The 22,031-nt window shown below is 48.4% G+C and overlaps 1 protein-coding gene across 6 annotated transcripts in view; it reads right to left on the bottom strand.

Annotated features, from left to right (window-relative positions):
* The window catches only part of TUBGCP6 (tubulin gamma complex component 6), a 141,568-nt gene that overhangs the window by 117,393 nt on the left and 2,144 nt on the right, over window positions 1–22,031 (bottom strand). For all 6 annotated transcript variants that reach the window (XM_085894657.1, XM_085894655.1, XM_085894656.1 and 3 more), the window contains 6 exons: window positions 19,160–19,946; window positions 18,850–19,013; window positions 3,835–4,039; window positions 1,691–1,864; window positions 1,199–1,323; window positions 1,053–1,119 (listed from right to left, as the gene is read on the bottom strand). In XM_085894657.1, the coding sequence (XP_085750783.1) occupies window positions 1,053–1,119; window positions 1,199–1,323; window positions 1,691–1,864; window positions 3,835–4,039; window positions 18,850–19,013; window positions 19,160–19,909 (1,485 nt within the window). In that variant the 5' untranslated portion in view covers window positions 19,910–19,946. The remainder of the gene's footprint in view (window positions 1–1,052; window positions 1,120–1,198; window positions 1,324–1,690; window positions 1,865–3,834; window positions 4,040–18,849; window positions 19,014–19,159; window positions 19,947–22,031) is intronic.

The raw sequence follows: 22,031 nt of genomic DNA, 5'->3' as shown, positions 1-22,031 counted from the left end.
TTTCAATTGAATGTTGTATTTTGAACACGAATTAGAAAAGTAATCAGAATGCGAACATGCAGTTTAGCAGTACTTTTGCTCTGAATTTATCCCGACTGCACATGTGCAGAGAGAAGCGAGATTTTTTTTTTTACTGTCTGCCTTCCTGGCAGTGAAACAAAAATGAAAATCATCCGAAACAGGAAATGTACTGTTTTTAAGGGACAAGTCATTAGGGACATAAGCAACAGGCATGAAGAACCAATTTAATGTTTCAAATAAGGTGGTGTAAAAGATGCTGCATCAATGGTGGTAAACCTCCGGAAAAAAAATTTCTGCAACCTTTAAAATCTTTATTTTATTCTATTTAATTATATACTTGAACACTGTAGAACACAAATATCCTTTTTGTAATTTTAAAAACCCTTCCGTTTTGCAGTACTGGGCAAAATATATCGGCATTTAATGTCATCATGACCAATCAAATTTGCCACTTGAAGACCCTGTCCATATCATCCTTACTTCTCAAGTGCATGGAGTAAAGTGTTCTATTAACTCTCTAGTTTACTCTTTGAATTATTTTTTCCTAAATTTTACCATCTATAATGCTCAAAACTTATCCTAGCTCCATAAAGTGGCATTGAAAAATTTTATGAATACCATCATCTTACCAACAAAAATTGATTTTTTTTAAAATGTAAAAGTATGTAGCGATGGTGTTCTAAAAAGTATGATGATAAAGAAGGGATGGTCACAATAAATTATCATAAGAAACCATCCCTATATGTATAGTTAACATAATTGCTCACCCAATTGGCAAACGTTCCGGGCAACGATTACTGTTGCGCGTTTTAATTAACAATTATACAATTTATTTCAGAAAATATCACACATTGCAAAAAAAAATTAATTTACGCAATTCAATGTCTTAAACCAGAGAGAAGTCGATTCTGAATACAGGTCAAGGCCCAGACTTACGGGGGGGGGGGGGGGAAGTATCGACTTGTATGCCAAAAAATACGGTAATAGTTTTGAACAAGAAGGAAAATAATATGAACTCTATAATAACCTACCAATGGGAGGGTTTTCAGATCTTCTTTTGTATTGTCAAGCCCAACTTTGCAAAGATCAGCCAGATATCTGAAATACAACTTGGTAAGTTACACACAGATATCAATCAGAAAAATAAAATTCTTGCAAAGCAACATAAATTTCTCACCGAAGTTGCGATCCAAGGGTGCGAAAAAGAAATGCCAGCGCAAGCAAGCTGGTGGTCATGGGTGACACGGAGAGCACACATGCCTTGTAGTAAAGCAGGTATTTTCTGATTCCACTGACAAATGCCTTGAAAATAAATGTTTTTTTTAAAACATTAGTACATTAAAACAAAGGCAAACACCTTGATCAGTACTTGCTTGCAAAGAGCAGAGTATCTCGATGTATACTTTTGCATATCTTTATTTTTAACCCTCTTTGGGCACGGCCAACAATACTCACTCACCCCACCCCCCACTACTACCACCACCCACCTTCCCATTGACAATGGTAGAAAAGTTTCCAAAGCCTTAAGCCAATTAAAATACTGCAGTTAGCAGTGTAATAGCCTATACAGCATTGTACAGTTTTGCATCTTTCAGACTGCAACCAAACCAGATGTTGCAATGGGGTAGACAGACACAGATGTACAAAGTCATCCTGGGGGAGACATTACCTGAAACACAAGACCTCGCTCACATCTTGAGTGACTGCTGGCCAAAGCCAGGAAAGCCAAAAGTCTCCAGTACGAGGATCCATTGGCTGCTAACATTGAAAGCAGCTCGAAGACACTTTCTGAGCTGAGCCCAGACATTCGTATTCCTTTCTGCACTGTGAAAATCTCCATATCCTACAATATATCGGGTATGGGAACGGGGGGCGGGGGGGGGTGAGGAAAGTGGGAGAAAGGAAAGGATGAGGAGGAGGAGAGTGGCATGTATTGTTTCGAATGGGGTCAGAGAAAAAAATGGGGGGGTTGGGGGGGAAAGGGGTGAGTCAAATGTCAGTGCCATATTTGTATAGATTAAATTCTATAAAATCTCGTTAAATTCAAACATTTTTGCATCTGTGAGGTGTACGTAGGTACTCCTGAAATATAATATCATTGGCCATCAACATCTCAAATACAACAACATGGGCATACTTCTCTCTCATTCACCCTGTTCCTTATGTCTAGCTATGCCAGAGCTATCGGTCCACAACATGCCTGAGCGTAAAGGTGAATGTGATACGAGCGTGCTATATTGCACTCAGGGTTACTGTTATCTATTTCATTTATGTGCCAAGAAAGTGGCGTGCAAAGTATTCTCCATCGAATTCTCAGAAGAAGTATGCTCGCACCAAAATAACAATAATAAAAGGAAAAACACAGCTTTAATAAAATGAATAAATGTGGTTGGGACACAGAAGCAAAGAAACCTCAATGGCAGAAACACATGCTTAGCTGGGAACAAAAACAGGTCAGGTCAGGTCAGGTATGGAAGCATGTGCCGGAGCAGTGCGTCGCTGTGTCCACTTTCCGCCGGTACACCAGGAGGCTCCGTATGGCCATCCCCCAAGCAGATGTCTGGCCCATCCCCATCTCCTTGAGATGCTGATCAACCTGCTGCAACCAAGAGGAACATGGTTGGCCCATTGGCCTCCTCCACTTAGGAGGCGTCATCGCTGAGTGCTGAGCAGGATGAGCATCAGGAAAACAAGCCACATGTCTATACAGCCGCAGCTGATACTCACGGACTATGCAGGTAACAAATCTCATTTGAGTCTCTCTCAGCAACCACTCGTTGCACACAGTCCGACCAGCGATCGCCAAGGATTCTCCGAAGAGACCTGGCACCAAAGGAGTTAAGTCTCCATCTCAAATCCCTGGTCAGAGTCCAAGTCTCACATCCATAGAGCAAGACTGGAAGCACCAAGGACCGAAAGACTCAGACTTTCGTCCTCCCGCACAAGTTCCGACAGTGCCACACCCCATGATCCAGTGAATCCATGACTGCCCAGGCCCGACCCAGACGTCTGTTGACCTCTAGCTCACAGCCAGCAGAGACATGAATATCACTGCCAAGGCAAGTGAATCTCTCCGTGAACTCAACATCCTCGCCACAAACAGGTATAGACAGGATAGCAGCATCTAAGATGTCAATGAAAGCCTGCATCTTAGTTTTGATCCAGGAAACCTGTACTCCCAGTGGCTCAGACTCCTCATTCTGCACCTCGAGGGCCCCCAAAAGCATATAGTCTCCGCAAAGATGACTGCATCATCTGCGAAATCAAGGTCAGAGATCTTGACATTCTCAAACGATGCACCGCAACTTGATCTCTCCAACATTCTCCCCAGAATCCAGTCCATACAAGAGCTGAAAAGTGTGGGGGCCAGTACTGTACATACCCTGACGAACTCCAGTAACAATGCAGACACGTCTTGAAACGGCAAACCATGTGTGGCTGTGTGCATGCCTGCAAGCTTCATAACATTAACGATCTCAACGTTTTGGCGTAAGATTGGGCGTTTCAGGAAAATTGGCGACGGAAAAAGCCAAAGCACATGGCTTGAATGACATAACTTCGATGTCAAGAGACATAATTCAAAGCCTGGGTACATATTGAAGAACAACACAACTTTGAATAAACGTAAATCCGGGCAACTTAAATCGAGATATAACTGTACCCGTATATACAGGTATATCAATATTGGGGGGGGGGGGGGGAGAAAAAAAATCCATACCGACAGAACGTACAACTAACCCACCATGATACACTTAACAGGCAGACAATCCACAGTGCAGTGATGCACAAACTTTGCAGGAAGCAGGCATGTACCTGAGAAATTGGAAAGGTGCGAGAAGAGATTCCCATGAGCACATTAAGGGAATCCTCAACAAGTCGGGACTGTTGCACAAACTCCCATTTGCTTTGCATTGCGCCTTCCAATTGCATCGCTTCCTTCTCTCGCAGACAACAAAGATGATCAAACACATCGTGCCCTGCCTCAGTCACAAATGGATTCTCATTGGGAACTGGCATTCTGCACACAATACAATAAGGTCGATCAAGCTGTGTGCAATGGTCTCACAAACTGTCTTTACAAGTAATAAAGATCTATTCCATATGAAAACACAAACAACCAACTATTTTAAGGGCAAGTTTTGTAATTAGAGGTAATTTTTATTTTAAAGTAAATACAAATGAAAAGCAGATGCAGGAAAAGGTAATCTTTCCCAAACAACCTGCCATTACTTCCACCCCACCACAACAAATCAAGATGACATAAAATATCAAAATATAAAACTCAGCCAGCTCTTAACATGAGCAGACTGTTTCCACCCATTTCTCATCCTTCTACACTACATTGCTCATTCCATGGCATAAACACCGTGAACATTCAATGTACCGGTAGTGGACAAAAAAAACTGGAAACACCTGGGTAAATGAAGGGCACCAAGCAATAGCTTCCACACAGGTGTAGCCCTTGTGTTAATTCAGGAAATAACATCCCAGCATGCTTCGGGTCATGTATAGAAATGCTGCACAGTCCTGGTTGCCTTTAATTATAGCTCGCATGGCTGTAAGAGGAGACCCCCCCCACTCCCACCCCCCAATGCCCCCATCCAAAGAGCACGTGTGGTTGCCCAAATGGTTTGATGACCATGACAATGCTGTTATCCATAAGTCACGACCTCCTCAGTCACCAAATCTGAACCCAATCGAGGATTAATGGGATATTCTGGAACAATGCCTGAGACAGCATTTTCCACCTCCATCATACAGGTGTGAGTTGATCGACTTTCTCGTTTGTGGAAGAATGATGCCGCCTCCCTCCTGCAGAATTCCAAACGCTGGTGGACTCTATGCCACGGCGCATACAAGCCATACTGGTCACCCTTAGTGCTGCAACACCCGATTAAGTGACTTTACATTGGTGTTTCCATATTTTGTCCACTACCTGTACCTGCAACCATTTGTCTTCTTCACATACATTTGCCTTGCACCCAAGCTCAGTATAATCTATAATAAATTTTGATGAAGCAATCCAAACTCCTACATCCTTATACATCGTTTATATAAAACCAGTAGGGCCCGTAGGGGCGGGCCCGTAGGTGCGTGCCAGTATGTGCAGCCTCTCTCTCTCTCTCTCTCAAACCTTGAAAAGGCACATCCGCAGGTCCCCAGCAATATTCCTGGCAAGTTTCAATCGTGCAAAATAAAAAAATAATAATAATAATAATAAACATTAATTGTGATGTCATTCGTGACGTCATAGCACCGTGTCCTGTCATTGGTCGACAGATAAATGGCCGTAACTTGGGAACCGCTCGTCCGATTAATATCAAACCATGAAAAGGCACATCCGCGGAGCCCCGGCATTATTCCTGGCAAGTTTCAATCAGATCGGACCATCAATCATGCAAAAATAAATAAATAAATAAAAACAAACATTAATTGTGACATCATTCGTGATGTCATAGCACCGTGTCTTGTCATTGGTCGACAGATAAATGGCCGTAACTTGGGAACCGCTCGTCCGATCGATATGAAACCTTGAAAAGGCACATCCGCAGGTCCCCGGCAATATTCCTGGCAAGTTTCAATGAGATCGGACCGGCGGTCGTCGAGAAACCGCAGTCGCAGACAGACAAACAGACACACACACACACACACACACACACACACACACACACACACACACACACACACACACACACACACACACACACATTGCTGGAATTATATATAGATAGACAATCGGCCCATAAGTATTGGAACCGCCACCAATGGTGAAAGAGGTTATGTTTTCACCACTTTCTATCTGTTTGTCTGTGTGCAGATCCAGATGAAATTTTGTGGACAGGTTGGGTGTGTGACAAGAACGAACTGATTAGATTTCGGTGAAGATACTATAATTTTTAAGTGATTCTTCACCATTGAGAGATACAGCCAAAAACGATAGAAAGCAGGATATCTCAAAAAGTTGTGCACGGATCCGGATAAAACTTGGTGGACATGTTGTGTGTGTGTGTGTGGCAAGGACAAATTGATTTGATTTTGGTGAAGATCTGAATCTGAATACGAGAATTATTTAATTATTAACGTGCTTCTTCAACATTGAGAGACAGGGCCAAAAACGATATACAGCATGATATTTCAAAAATGTATTGGGCCCGATATGTTCTCGTGGATCAGGCATTGCGTGGCGGAGGTATGCGCTCGACCGAGTGCCCTTCGAGTTAAGAAATTTGTTAACTAAATTAAATATGATGTTTATGACACAAGCGCAAGCACAGACTGATCTCTTGCTCTCTGAGATTCTGCTTTATCATTTTCCATCAATTTTTTTAAAAATTGCACAAAACAAAATAACCAAGAGTGAAGAAAGGATATTTCTTACATCATGGTGAATTCCATTTGTCTTATCTAGTTATCTCGCTCCGTCAAGTCGTGACCGATTTCTGATGAAATTCAAGATCAAATGTCTCCAAACATCCCTATGTTTGGAGACACTGCTGCCCCAAGCTCTCGAAGAGATAGCTTGATTGCAACCTGTCAGTTAAAGCGTATGTATTAGTGTAGTCACAATACATGTGCACACTATCGATCGATATGCTGTAATGGATGCACAGCCACGAGTGATTACAGCATTTTAAGTTTCATGATAAATGGATTTACTCACATGTAAAATGCGGCAATATGCAGGTCAGACTGGTCATTGGTTAACAAGCATAAAACTGGATCGTTTAAACTGTGCCTGTGTATGTACTATAGCAGTAAGGATGTTCCTCGAGGTGGGTAAGATTTGTTTTCCTCGGTGGAGTTATTGTTTTGTCCAGAAAACAGTTTTTGTTACCCTCGCCAGAGGGTGTGTAGATATGTTTGTCTGTTTGTTTGTTTGTTCGCACAGAACATGTGCATTTCTCACTTGGATGCACCTGGATGGGTTTGAGAGTGGAGGAGTAGCAGCTGAAACCCGAATCCTATCCGAGTTCCTCATTAGCCAATCAGCCTGGGGGGGTTGGTCGGTATCAAATTGGGGGAGAATGCTCATTGTGATTTTTGGGATGGTGTAGACCCCAAGAGTTAGAAAATATGTGATAGCATTGTGGCAGTGGCAGCTTTATGGGAGTTATCCCCTTTTTCCAAAATGGCCGCCAAATGCTCAATACCCTATATATAGCAGATTTTAGACCACCTAGAGCAGTGATACTGGTGTCTACGACTAGGTTTGAGGGGTCAGATATATCATTTCTGTATTTACCTAAAATATTGGATACAGCCCTAATATTAAAATTCAAGATGGCCACCAAAATGGCTGCAGACACATATTTAAATGACCACGTTTAAGGTCTTAGAACAGTTACGACAGTGATTTTGGTGTACATTTCCAATATTTTAGGTAAATACAGAAATGATATATCAGACCCCTCAAACCTAGTCATAGACATCAGTATCACTGCTCTAAGTGGTCTAAAACCTGCTATATATAGGGTACTGGGCATTTTGGCGGCCAAGATAGTCACTATGAGCATCCCCTCCCCCCCCCCCCCCGATTTGATACCGACAAACCCCCCAGGCTGAATGTATGTATATATATATATATATATATATATATATATATATATATATATATATATATATACATGTAATATAATGTATATATTCTCTTTTTCAGGTATCGTAGTAGCTGTGGAAATTCTACGTAAGAGGCCTGGAATACAGTAGACTAGCATTAGATGTCCGTCAGCATGGAAACGCCCCAGGGACCCGCCAAGAAACTGTGCATCATACAGCAGGCAGTATCCGACGAAGATGAACATTTAATCAGTCCTCAAAGTCATGACTCCTGGATAACCTTACTTGAAGCCGCCAAAGTCAGGAACCATGTCCCCATTTTAGACGTTACAAAACGCTCGAGGACAAAGAAGTTCCAATTATGTTCTATCATCGAAAATGTAGAAGCATCTTCACCATGAAAAGAGACTTGGAGACTTTGAAAAGGAAAGCAGGTGAAAGCAGTCGTGATCTACCTGGTAGTAGTGGCTGTCCTCCAAAACGGTCTTCCAGAAGATTGACAACAGAATCAAGAGTTTATGATCCGATCTGCATATTCTGTAGCAAGGTCAAGTACCAAAAGCACTCCAATACACGTGAAAAACTTACGCTAGCTTCACAACTACTACAAGAGTAGATCAAACACTACGAGAGAGTGCCGTCAGAAAGGGAGACGAAAGGATGGTAGCATTAACCAGTAGAGACATTGTTGCCGCCGAGGCACACTATCACACTTCATTGTATAGGAATTATACTAGAGACAATGAGAATGAAGAAGAGAAAGAGACACATAAATTTATACTGTATCACAACGTTGAAGGAGAAGCTTACGAAGAACTTTTCGAACACATCAGAGCAGATATTATTCCCAACAAGAGGCTTATACCAGTCACATCCTTGACCACAAAACTGGAATCATTAATGTTGTCTGGTGGAGTTAATCTTCTGAAGGATTCAACAAAGAAGAATATTGTTGCGAATTCGCGCCCGCCGGCGTGCGGACGGCCACGTGACTCGAATCGCGGCACGTCGCCCACCGGACAGACAATTCAGTCGTGACCCTCTCGGACCAACGCCGGGAGCTAGTCACGGGTGGGGGTTTAACCTCACCACGATCGTGCCAATTGCCCACCCACGCAGGATAGGGTTGCTCGCCAAATTCGATCTACCTAAGTACCTGCGCGAATGGTCGACCCGGCGATCGCACCACGCCACAGGCCGACTCCGGACACGAACCGCTTAAGCGGTCCGTTCCGTGCTACAGTTATAACCGAGCGGTGTTATCGTCGGCCTCGACGGTTCCGATTAATTATCGGGCGTATTAAGCCCACGACGAACCCTTTACGTGAAGCAGGATGGAGGGTCAATTAAAAGGAAGGAGACGAAGCGAAACGGGAAAACAGTTCAACACAATGCACATTTATTCCGCGGCACACGGAAAGCACGTATATACAGCCACAATAATCAAAATGCACATATAAAGCGAAAGCAAGAGTTAAACCGAATACGCGTATACACGGCAACACTTATACAGTTCTACTTTACAGACGGCGCCAACACACATTTACTCAAAAGCAAAGGAAAGAAGCCACCCTCATAGACAAGGGGGCAGACGGGGCCCGTGGGCCTTTATGGCAAGGGACTTGGCAGACCGAACGAGTCCCACGAGACCGTTGCAGGTTACCTGCACCCTCGCGGTGCGATGGTGGGCGAGCTCTCTCCGGCGCTCCTTGTACGAACACGCAGGTCCGCGCGACACAGCTGGCAGAGCGGCGCCTCCAGTCCGCGTCCCCTCCGCGACGTCTGGACTCTCCACCGACTGCAAGCTCCAACGAGCGGGTCGCTCTACGGACCGCTTCTCCAAGACCCAGACGGGCAGAAGACCATGAACCGCCGACTGACACTGACACCCTCACCGACCGCCCTGACCTGACCTCCTCTAGCGGCCTGACTTCCTCCTCAGCGGCGCCTCCGTGCGCCCTTTTATTTCCCCGGCACCCCGCCCTCCCTTCGCGGCACGCGTGGGGGGGGGGTGACATTCCACTCGAGAAATCGGGGTGGGAGTTGAGTTCCAACCGTCATTCTCATTTACCAGGGAAATCTGGGTGGGAGTTGAGTTCCAACCGTCATTCTTGTTTACCAGGGAAATCGGGGTGGGAGTTGTTGTTGTTCCCCTTTGGTGTTCGTGGAGATGTTGATGGTTGCTGGCGGAGTGGTGAGAATGGCGTGGTTGTTGAGAGGCAGGTGTGGTTGGGGTTGTTGTGAAGCAGAGTTGTGGTTGGTGGTTGTTGTGTGATGGCAGTTGAGACGTGGTTGGTTCAAAATAAAGATAGAACAGAAAAACGCCTAACTCAAAGCGTCGCAGCCCGAATGAATCACATAAATTCCCTCTCGACAACGGATTTGGGGCTAACTACACATGTACTTAGAGATATCTCACCTACGGGCCCTTCATGGTGTAATGCGAATTTCCACACCCGTAACAATATGCACAGAAGACTGAAGTCCGAGCTTGGAGGTGCAGTGGAAATATTTCCCGACGACAATGGAAAGTTGTTGATGGTTCCCTGCTGTGTATCATTAAAGGATGTTGTCATGGAAAATTAAACTCTACAAGGGAGCTCAAGCTTTGGAAAGCCAAGTCTACAGATGTCAACAAGATCATAGATCAGACTTCGTCACATATCCGAACGGCCATCAAGCAGGACATGATTTCCACCCCGTGGCCATATCATCCGTCTGATGTAGCTACTCATATCGCCATACCAAATCAGCTTGAGCGATTTCTGGTTGGGCTCCTCACTGGAAATCCTACTAGTACTACGAATAAATCCCAAAGGACTGCTATTCTAGTCGAGTCATTTAGCCAGGACATGATATACGCTGTGACACGTGGGCAGTATAAACCACCAAAACATTTCCTGCTTCCTTATGCGGTAAAAGCACTCACTGGAAACATTGAGGTCATTCGGACACTGAATAAGTTTGGACATGGGGTGTCTTATGACCAGCTGGAAGAGAATGATACCGCTCTGTGTCTCCAGAAGTTAGCAATGGGCTTCAACCAGAGAGCTGTTGTACCAGTCTCCCTCAAGCCCTATGTCTTCACAAATCTTGCATGGGATAATATAGACAGACTGGAGGAGACACTTACTGGAAAAGGTACGTCACATCGAGTCAATGGAATAGCGGTCCAGCTTAAGGTCTATGGACCTCATCCACCCACGACTGAACTTCCAATCATTGACAAACTGAAACAAAGATCAGTCAACATTGAACACGAAGAGCTGGAAGTCTATGTAGCCTGTGCAGGTGTGGGTCCACAACCTCTACCAACCAGCGAGAGCCACATGCTGGAAGCACAAGAGTCTGCTCAAGTCGCCTGTAACAAGAACCTGGCATGGGTCCTTGCAAGACAAACAAACTCAGACTGTCAGACAATCCCAAGTTGGACTGGGTTTAATATCAAAACCAGGGACCAAGAATCAATCTCAGAAGATGTTGTTGGGTACCTGCCCACCATCAATGCACCAGCTGCAGAGTTGACTACAGTTTAGGAAATTCTCAAGCAGTCAGATCGAATCAGAAATGAGCTATCTCTGGACACTCTTGTCGTAGTCATGGATCAAGCACTCTATGCAAAAGCCGTTGAAATTGCCTGGAAGCACAAAGAGCGTTTTTCCCATGTACTTTTGAGGATGGGAACATTCCACACCATCATGAATGCACTGAGTATCATAGGAAAGTGGTTCTGTGATGCAGGTTTGAAGGACATATGCATAGAAGCCGGGATAGTCACGGAGGGTCCATTAATGGGGTAATTGACGGCAAACAGTACAATCGTGCTATCAGGGTCCACAAGTGCATCTATGAAGCTTTGATGAGACTGGCATGGGCAGAGTTTACACTATGGGTAGACAGCAGCGAGGAGAAGAGCGCTGTGATCAAATCGTGTGTAGACAAAGTGAACGACATAGCTGATGATCTCAACCAACATAACTTCAGTGATCTCCTCGACAGTCCACAATTATTAGAGTTGATGATCCTGTGGAGAGCCTTCACGGAACACCTCCGCCACAACAATGGGGAGCTATCGGGATATTGGATGTCATACATAGACGTGGTAGAGCACGTGATACTTGGTCTTCTGCATGCTTCTCGTGAGGGAAACTGGGATTTGCACATCAATGCTATTAGAACTTTGATCCCATGGTGTTTTGCCTGCGATAAGGTCAACTATGCCAGGTACCTGTCTGCATACTTTGCTCAGATGACAAATCTTCCCGAGAAGAATCCTGATGTACATAGAGCCTTCCAGGAAGGTCATTTCTCGGTGCAGAGGTCCAGCAATAATCCATTTGGCTGGATACCTGTGGATCAGACAATTGAGGTTACGGTGAACAAGGACACTCAGACTCCTGGAGGCACGTCACGGTTTAGCCTAAAAGCAGGAGCCATAAAAAGGTACTACATAACAGCAGAGTACCGCAGTGCATTTCTTGGACACTTAAGAGACATGGTGCATGGTAACCAATCAGAACTCAACCATGCTGATCTACAGCAGCCCAGAATCCAAAAAGATGAGGAAACAGTGTCGGCAGTCGTCAGCCTCATTCAAGCCTGGGTCAACCCATTCTCAGCGAAGCAAGACCTCATAAGCATTTCTACTGCAAAATCGGCACCCAGAGACATTGCCTCTGACCTGATGAAGGCATGTGATATTGGAGAGCAGAGTTATGCCACTTTCCAGAACGAGAGACTGGAGAACGACCCATCAGCGAAACCATTTCACGATCCGATGAAAACTAACAAGCTGAAGACATTCACAAATATGTGTAAGAAGAAGGTAGTGAATACAAGTGGGAAGGACATAATCTTGAAAGCTGATCGGTCTCTGTTTGGTCGCATCATAGTGATGGCACAAGGGCGCAATCTCACGATGGAGGACATCCTCTCTCACCCCTTGGGACCACTACCCTGGGCTCTCTCTACCCCAGACGGATTACTCAGGAAAACAAACAAAGCTTCCTTAGCCACTACTTTGCAGAAGAATGTGACAGTAGCAGACAAACTCCCATAAAATCCGGCTTTTGTGGTCGATGGAATGAACTTGGTTCAAAGAGTGAAGGGTGATCAAGCTACGTTTGGAGACATTGCCACTACAATACTGTCTATGGCATTGCGTGAAGGAAGTAAAAGTACCAGAATAGATGTTGCGTTCGACACGTATCGAGAGAATTCTATCAAGAACAGTGAGAGATCGGCACGAGGTGAAGAGAATGGACACCAGCTGCAGGGTATCACAAGCTGCAGAACTGCAGGGTATCAGATTGTGAGGCAATGGAGAAGTTTCCTGACAGGAATAACTAACAAAACCAGTCTGATTAGCTTCATTGTCAGTGAATGGAGGAAGCCAGTGTACAGAGAGAAACTACATGAGAAGATTCTGTATGTAATTGTAGATGACAAATGCTACAGAATTACATCACAGGGCAGTGAAGAGGTACCAGATCTCCAGTGCCAGCAGGAGGAAGCAGATGGGCGCTGACTTTTCCATGCTGTCCATGCTGCTAGAGAGGGCAACCAGGCTGTAGTGATATGCGCAGAGGACGCAGATGTCTTTATCATGTGTTTGGCATTCCATGACAAGATAGGAGCTCTGTTATTCCAGAAATGTGGAACTAGAACCAGAACTAGATTAGTTGACATCGGGAAAGTCGCTGCCACTGTCGGCATAGATGTCTGCAGAGCTCTTATTGGTATGGACATGCATACACTGGATGTGACACTACCAGTGCTTTCGCAGGTAAAGGGAAGGCAAGTGCTCTAAAATTAGTGACCAACAACAGGGAAATCAAGAACACATTCACAGAGTTGGGCCAGGAATGGGACCTCTCCTCAGAACTGATGAACAAACGAGAGTGTGTCACATGTCTCCTCTATGGCCCCAAAGCAGCATTCACCAAGGTCAATGATCTCAGGTACAACTTGTTCTGTGTTAAGAAAGGTGAGATAGAGAGTCATCAGCTTCCACCCTGCAGGGACTGCTTCGTCAAACATGCACAAAGGGCAAACTACCAGGCTGGAATATGGAGAAGATGTCTTGAGCAAGACCCAGGTGTACCAAGTCCCATTGGCAGAGTGTGGAAAATTGACATGGATGGAGCTGAGAAATTAATGGTAGTGGATTGGATGGATGGTCAGCCAGCACCTGAGGCTATCTTGGCCCTACTGGCCTGCAAATGTTCAAGGAAGTGTACGCTGCCAAATTGTGTATGTCTGGCAAATGGACTTAAGTGCACTGATATGTGCAAACTGTCAGACTGTGAGAATCGGTCATCAGACGATGTGGAGAGTACGGACGAGGATGACGATGTGGATGCCGATGAACAGTAATTATTGACAGTAAATGATGAGTATAAGAGTTATCATGAACATATCACTACAGTTGGATATATCATTTCTGTATTCACCTAAAATATTGGAAATGTACACCAAAATCACTGTCGTAACTGTTCTGGGACCTTAAACGCGGTCATTTAAATATGTGTCTGCAGCCATTTTGGCGGCCATCTTGAATTTTAATATGAAGGCTGAATCCAATATTTTAGGTAAATACAGAAATGATATATCTGACCCCTCAAACCTAGTCGTAGACACCAGTATCACTGCTCGAGGTGGTCTAGAATCTGCTATATATAGGGTAATGAGCATTTGGCGGCCATTTTGGAAAAAGGGGGATAACTCCCATAAAGCTATCACCGCCACAATGCTATCACATGTTTTCCAACTCAAGGGGTTTATACCTTCATAAAAAAACACGATGAGCATTCTCCCCGAATTTGATACCGGTGACCAAAATTTCGGACCGGGGCTGATCGGCTACATGATGACTTCATCTTTGCTTTTTTGCTTATTCGGGTTCCTTCTGATTACTCCAAAGCAGGACTATTTGGTCTTCCATTTGATTTGAATTGAATCTATTTTAATACTATTCTGAATTGAATAATAATCTATCTATAATTCCAGAAATCTGTGTGTGTGTGTGTGTGTGTGTGTGTGTGTGTGTGTGTGTGTGTGTGTGTGTGTGTGTGTGTGTGTGTCTGTCTGTCTGTCTGTCTGTCTGTCTGTCTGTCTGTCTGTCTGTCTGTCTGTCTGTCTGTCTGTCTGTCTGTCTGTCTGTCTGTCTGTCTGTCTGTCTGTCTGTCTGTCTGTCTGTGACCGCCGTTTCTCGACGACCGCTGGTCCGATCTGATTGAAACTTGCCAGGAATATTGCCGGGGACCCGCGGATGTGCCTTTTCAAGGTTTGATATTAATCGGACGAACGGTTCCCAAGTTACGGCCATTTATCTGTCGACCAATGACAAGACATGGTGCTATGACATCACGAATGACGTCACGATTAATGGGTTTTTTTTTTTCTGCACGAATGACGGTCCGGTCTGATTGAAACTTGCCAGGAATATTGCCGGGGCCCCGCAGATGTGCCTTTTCAAAGTTTGATATCAATCGGACGAGCGGTTCGCAAGTTACGGCCATTTATGTCGACCAATGGCAGGACACGGTGCCATGACGTCACGAATGCCGTCACAATTAATATTTATTTATTTTTGGGGGTTTTTTGCACGATTGACGTCACAATTCTTCTTCTTCTTCGTTTGGTATGACGGCACAATCGACGCTGGGGACCTGAGTATGTGCCTTTTCAAGGTTTGATATCGTTCTTTATCCGTTTCAGCTGTTACCCAAGTGTTTCCCAAGGTTTGAAAGCTGTTTTTCCCCAAGGTTCGAATTAATTGTTCAAATTATTAATTAATCCAAAGGTTTGAATTTTCCCAAGGGAAACACCTGTTTCCCAAGGGTTTGAAAGCTGTTTTTTCCAAAGGTTTGAATTAATTATTGTGCTTGGTAGACATTTATGAATACATTTACAGAGAGAGGGGTGAGAGAGTAGGGGCGAGAGAGTGGGGGCGAGAGAGTGGGGGCGAGAGAGTGGGGGCGAGAGAGTGGGGCGAGAGAGTGGGGGCGAGAGAGTGGGGGCGAGAGAGGGGGCGAGAGAGGGGGGGCGAGAGAGGGGGCGAGAGAGGGGGCGAGAGAGGGGGGCGAGAGAGGGGGCGAGAGAGGGGGGCGAGAGAGGGGGGCGAGAGAGGGGGCGAGAGAGGGGGGCGAGAGAGGGGCGAGAGAGGGGGCGAGAGAGAGGGGCGAGAGAGGGGGGCGAGAGAGGGGGCGAGAGAGGGGGCGAGAGAGGGGGCGAGAGAGGGGGCGAGAGAGGGGGCGAGAGAGGGGGGCGAGAGAGGGGGCGAGAGAGGGGCGAGAGAGGGGGCGAGAGAGGGGGCGAGAGAGGGGGCGAGAGAGGGGGCGAGAGAGGGGGCGAGAGAGGGGCGAGAGAGGGGCGAGAGAGGGGGCGAGAGAGGGGGGCGAGAGAGGGGGCGAGAGAGGGGCGAGAGAGGGGGCGAGAGAGGGGGCGAGAGAGGGGGCGAGAGAGGGGGCGAGAGAGGGGGGCGAGAGAGGGGGGCGAGAGAGGGGCGAGAGAGGGGCGAGAGAGGGGGCGAGAGAGGGGGCGAGAGAGGGGGCGAGAGAGGGGCGCAGAGAGGGGCGAGAGAGGGGGCGAGAGAGGGGGGCGAGAGAGGGGGGCGAGAGAGGGGGCGAGAGAGGGGCGAGAGAGGGGGCGAGAGAGGGGGCGAGAGAGGGGGCGAGAGAGAGGGGCCAGAGAGGGGGCGAGAGAGGGGGCGAGAGAGGGGGCGAGAGAGGGGCGAGAGAGGGGCGAGAGAGGGGGGCGAGAGAGGGGGCGAGAGAGGGGGGCGAGAGAGGGGGCGAGAGAGGGGGCGAGAGAGGGGGCGAGAGAGGGGGCGAGAGAGGGGGGCGAGAGAGGGGGCGAGAGAGGGGGGCGAGAGAGGGGGGCGAGAGAGGGGGGCGAGAGAGGGGGGCGAGAGAGGGGGCGAGAGAGGGGGCGAGAGAGGGGGCGAGAGAGGGGGCGAGAGAGGGGGCGAGAGAGGGGGCGAGAGAGGGGGCCAGAGAGGGGGCGAGAGAGGGGGCGAGAGAGGGGGCGAGAGAGGGGGCGAGAGAGGGGGCGAGAGAGGGGGCGAGAGAGGGGGCGAGAGAGGGGGGCGAGAGAGGGGGCGAGAGAGGGGGCGAGAGAGGGGGGCGAGAGAGGGGGGCGAGAGAGGGGGCGAGAGAGGGGGCGAGAGAGGGGGCGAGAGAGGGGGGCGAGAGAGGGGGCGAGAGAGGGGGGCGAGAGAGGGGGGCGAGAGAGGGGGCGAGAGAGGGGGCGAGAGAGGGGGCGAGAGAGGGGGCGAGAGAGGGGGTGAGAGAGGGGGGCGAGAGAGGGGGGCGAGAGAGGGGGTGAGAAAGAGGGGCGTCACAATGCAAGAGAGGGGAGAGAGGAGGAGGCGAGAGAGGGGCAAGAGAGGGGCAAGAGAGGGGCAAGAGAGGGCTGCACATACTGGCACTCACCTACGGGCACGCACCTACGGGCCCGCACTATTAATAATAATAATAATGATAATATTAACCCACGGATCAAAACCCATGGAGCTATGCTCGCAACAGACAGACAGACAGACACACCAATAACGAATATAGTGGTCATTTATTTTTTCGTGAAAATATTTTTTCGTGAACCAATAGAAGAGCAACAAGCATTAACCCGAAGCATCATGGAACATTTCGGGAAAGTCAAGCTCATGAGTGTCAAAGAAACATCATGTGCGGATCGGACTGACCGAATATAGCTGTGAATATTACCTATACGTTCCTTGCTGTACCTGTTGTTTTGAATGCAGTTTCATTGTTCAATGCCTACGACTGCTGTTGTGGTCATTGGAATGTACCCACAAGTCTCAGACACCGGCGAACAATTTGCTCGGTCCAACCATCATCGTTACACAGCCTTCACCCCATCCTCCAACACATATAAGATCTGCCTCTTCCTCTTTTTACCCACTCGAGCGACAAAATATGTTTAAATATACAGTATAACCTACACATCTGTATATTAACAACTAGCAGGGATACCTGTCGATGCCGGGCAACATCGGGTCCCTCTCCCCACCCCACGCCTTCCCTTGCTTCCTCCCACCCCGCCCCTTGAGGAACGAATTCATCGATATGGCTGAAATAATGACACGATCGATGTTTATCCTCATTGCCATGTCATGAATCTGGGGTGTGTTCAGTCACTAAGTTTCTTGTCGAGCACTTGCCAAGTGGCTGAAGCACTCAAACAAGAACTCCATCAGAAACCGTTGATAAGGAACGGTGAGCTTGGCAAGTGCTAACTCGCTGGTAACTGAACACACCACTGGACATCTCAACAGCATAGAGTACAAATAAAACACCATGAAACGGACACTTTCTTTTTTAATTAAAGACTTTAAATATTAATGATGAGTATTTTCGTTATAAGTAATGAAAATGTACCTTGTTCAGACCCACATCCACCCACAGACATGAACTCAGCTTTATATATTAGCTTAGGCAACATTGAGACGTCTCGAACGAAACTGCCATATTTTCATGATTTTCCTACTCTTCTTCTTCTTCTTCTTCTTCTACCTCTCATAGTAATCAGCAAATAAACTTTCTATCCTCGATCATATCATTTTTCCATGAGTTTTAGTATGTTACAAAAAAGGTTCCAATTAGTGCATTCCTGCTGTTGTCGACATCACTGCGTGATGACGTCATGTGTCGGGACGTCTTTTTATCATCCTTCACACGGAAGCAAACACAGGATAGTTTTGCTTGTAACAGTCATTGCAAATTTTGGTGAGCAAACATTGAGTTATAAGCGACGCGTCACTGTCTTGCAGACAGAAAGTAACTGCGTTATCGTCCCACATTTTGTTTTTTCAATGAAATATCACTATTTTGTTTCCTCTGCATAATGTGAGACTTAACCTACGTTCACTAGGTGGTGTATATTAGACAGGTGCCGCGATCGCTGCGGCCAAAACGTGCATTACCTCATTTGAGTTGAAAGCAAAATGTTACTTATTTTCCTTAAAACGGTATCTTCATTTAATGGTAGAAGATGCGTTGTTCAGTCTTCAAAAGCACATGAGGCCTTTAAAAAAAATCTGAGCTACGTGGAGAGAAAAAGATGGTGGTGATTTCTGGACGTCTGGAGAGCGTGGCCTGCAGAATTGGCGGCGCTTATGACGCACAGACAGACCCACAGACAGACCCACAGACACAAACTCAGCTTTATGTATTAGATATCATGGTACTTTTGACACCTAGCTACCATGCAACTCACAAGGGCATCTAAAAGTAACCCTGCAGTTCTGACCTTCCAATGGACTCCCATGTCCTGTAATTGCTCGGCTTGTGATGCAATGCCGCTTCCCAAATGCTTGTGCCTGCAACGATAAAGGGCTCAATTATTGAATCCGGAGTCATGTTTGGCGCAGATTGGAAGCCTTCATCATCTGACTGGTCATTTGATGAAGGAACCTTTGGATGGAGAGAAGGGGAAAGAGGAAAAAAAACAAATAATCATTAAAAAGTCAATGATAAGGCACTTACAATTGGAAACTTCGAAGTGTGCAGTTTCATAACCATGCTGAATAATATTTAAAGGAACAATAAAAACTACAAACCTTTATCATCAAGCCCATGCAATCAGCATTGTCAGGAATCGATGGCAAATTCAACTTGATGTCCATATCGGAAGTCCTCGTTTGTAAGAGAGCACCAAATAGTGAAAACTGAGTAAGCCTGTCGTAGCTGTCCACATTGTTCTGCCGGAACAGTCGAACCCCCAACAAGCTACTCCCGGGACTGGCTGTGAAAACATTGAGATTTCTCTCAATTTCGTTTTGCAACGATGTTTCAAAATTGGGTCCAAATTGCTCTGCATGCTCAAGACTCATCCCAGAAAATAGCGCCGAACTGTACAATGGGAACTCTTCAGCCGTGCCACTGTCGACTTCAGAACTGCCTTTGCACTCGATACTGCGGTGGTCAGGATACAGGCGATCATTGCCGGTGGCAGCAAGAGACAGAAGAAACGTGAGTAACGCCTCCCCACTCTCTGTAAAATGTTCCAATTTTTCTATGAGGAACTCCAGTCTCTCTGCCTCATACTTTTGGAAATTCATCCTCATGTCAAAGCACTTCATGAGTAGTTGGCTTCTCAAATGGTGAATGCACTCCATCCCGCCATCTAACGATGCCAAGGTTTTCCATTTGCTCCCCGATGCACTTTCAAATAAGGAATCGCAAGCAATTGTTTTTAGTTTCCTCTTCAGCAAAAAAGTTTTTTCCTTTGTCCTACCAAATGTAAATGTCTCAGGCAGGTGGTTCAAGAACACAGAGCAGAGTTTATCGAGTTCACTGATGAAACTCATGTTCTTGTCACAGTTAAATGGGACCAGAGCATCATCCCTGTCAAAACAAAATAAGAATGAACAGTTATGCCAGTAGAGGTTTCAAACAAATGTCGTGCACACACACCTGTGCACCACGTGCATGCAACCATGGGGGTAGGGACGCAAAGTGGAACAAGGGGCAGCGTCGATTGAGGAGGGGAAGGGGACCGGACCAAGGGGGCCACGTGGACGGGAGGGGACCACACCAAGGGGGCCGCGTGGACGGGAGGGGACCGCACCAAGGGGGCCGCGTGGACGGGAGGGGACCGCATCAAGGGGGCCGCGTGGACGGGAGGGGACCGCACCAAGGGGGCCGTGTGGACGGGAGGGGACCGCATCAAGGGGGCCGCGTGGACGGGAGGGGACCGCACCAAGGGGGCCGCGTGGACGGGAGGGGACCGCACCAAGGGGGCCGCGTGGACGGGAGGGGACCGCACCAAGGGGGCCGCGTGGACGGGAGGGGACCGCACCAAGGGGGCCGCGTGGACGGGAGGGGACCACACCAAGGGGGCCGTGTGGACGGGAGGGGACCGCATCAAGGGGGCCGCGTGGACGGGAGGGGACCGCACCAAGGGGGCCGCGTGGACGGGAGGGGACCGGACCAAGGGGGCCACGTGGACGGGAGGGGACCACACCAAGGGGGCCGCGTGGACGGGAGGGGACCGCACCAAGGGGGCCGCGTGGACGGGAGGGGACCGCACCAAGGGGGCCGCGTGGACGGGAGGGGACCGCACCAAGGGGGCCGCGTGGACGGGAGGGACCACACCAAGGGGGCCGCGTGGACGGGAGGGGACCGCACCAAGGGGGCCGCGTGGACGGGAGGGGACCGCACCAAGGGGGCCGCGTGGACGGGAGGGGACCGCACCAAGGGGGCCGCGTGGACGGGAGGGGACCGCACCAAGGGGGCCGCGTGGACGGGAGGGGACCGCACCAAGGGGGCCGCGTGGACGGGAGGGGACCGCACCAAGGGGGCCGCGTGGACGGGAGGGGACCGCACCAAGGGGGCCGCGTGGACGGGAGGGGACCGCACCAAGGGGGCCGCGTGGACGGGAGGGGACCGCACCAAGGGGGCCGCGTGGACGGGAAGGGACCGCACCAAGGGGGCCGCGTGGACGGGAGGGGACCGCACCAAGGAGGCCGCGTGGACGGGAGGGGACCGCACCAAGGAGGCCGCGTGGACGAGAGGGGACCGCCCCAAGGGGGCCGTGTGGACGGGAGGGGACTGCACCAAGGGGGCCGCGTGGACGGGAGGGGACCGCACCAAGGAGGCCGCGTAGACGGGAGGGGACCGCACCAAGGAGGCCGCGTGGACAGGAGGGGACCGCACCAAGGGGGCTGCGTGGATGGGAGGGGACCGCGTGGATGGGAGGGGACCGCACCAAGGGGGCCGTGTGGACGGGAGGGGACCGCACCAAGGGGGCTGCATGGATGGGAGGGACCGCACCAAGGGGGCCGCGTGTAAGGGGGGGCGGGAGACGGGACCAAGGGGTTGTGTCGACAGGGAGGTTGGAACGTAAGAAAAGGATGGACAGGGGTGTGAATTTAGTCAAACACAAGGAAAACCTCAGACATTCCGATGCACATTATAAGGATGGTGTTTACATCGTCCCCACTGTCCATGTGAACCTTTGGTAGTTGGTGCTTCGTGTGTGTGCGTGTGTGTGTCATGGTGTGTGTGTCACGGTGTGTGTGTGTCACGGTGTGTGTGTCTGCGTGTGTGTGCGTCTGCGTGCGTGTGCGTGTGCGTGTGTCTGCGTGTGCGTGTGTCTGCGTGTGCGCGTGTCTCCGTGTGCGCGTGTCTCCGTGTGCGCGTGTATCCGTGTGCGTGTGTCTGTGTGCGTGTGTGTCCGTGTGCGCGTGTCTGTCTCTGTGTGTGTGTCTGTGTGTGTGTGTTTGTGTGCGTGTCTGTGTGCGTGTGCGTGTGCGTGTGCGTCTGTCTGTCTGTGTCTGTCTGTCTGTGTCTGTCTGTCTGTGTCTGTCTGTCTGTGTCTGTCTGTCTGTGTCTGTCTGTCTGTGTCTGTCTGTCTGTGTCTGTCTGTCTGTGTCTGTCTGTCTGTGTCTGTCTGTCTGTGGCTGTCTGTCTGTGTCTGTCTGTCTGTGT

This window comes from Eptatretus burgeri, chromosome 9, assembly GCF_056783735.1.
Source record: "Eptatretus burgeri isolate ZD-2024b chromosome 9, Ebu_testis_v1, whole genome shotgun sequence".
Lineage (NCBI taxonomy): Eukaryota > Metazoa > Chordata > Myxini > Myxiniformes > Myxinidae > Eptatretus > Eptatretus burgeri.
This window is presented reverse-complemented; position numbering and strand designations above follow the sequence as displayed.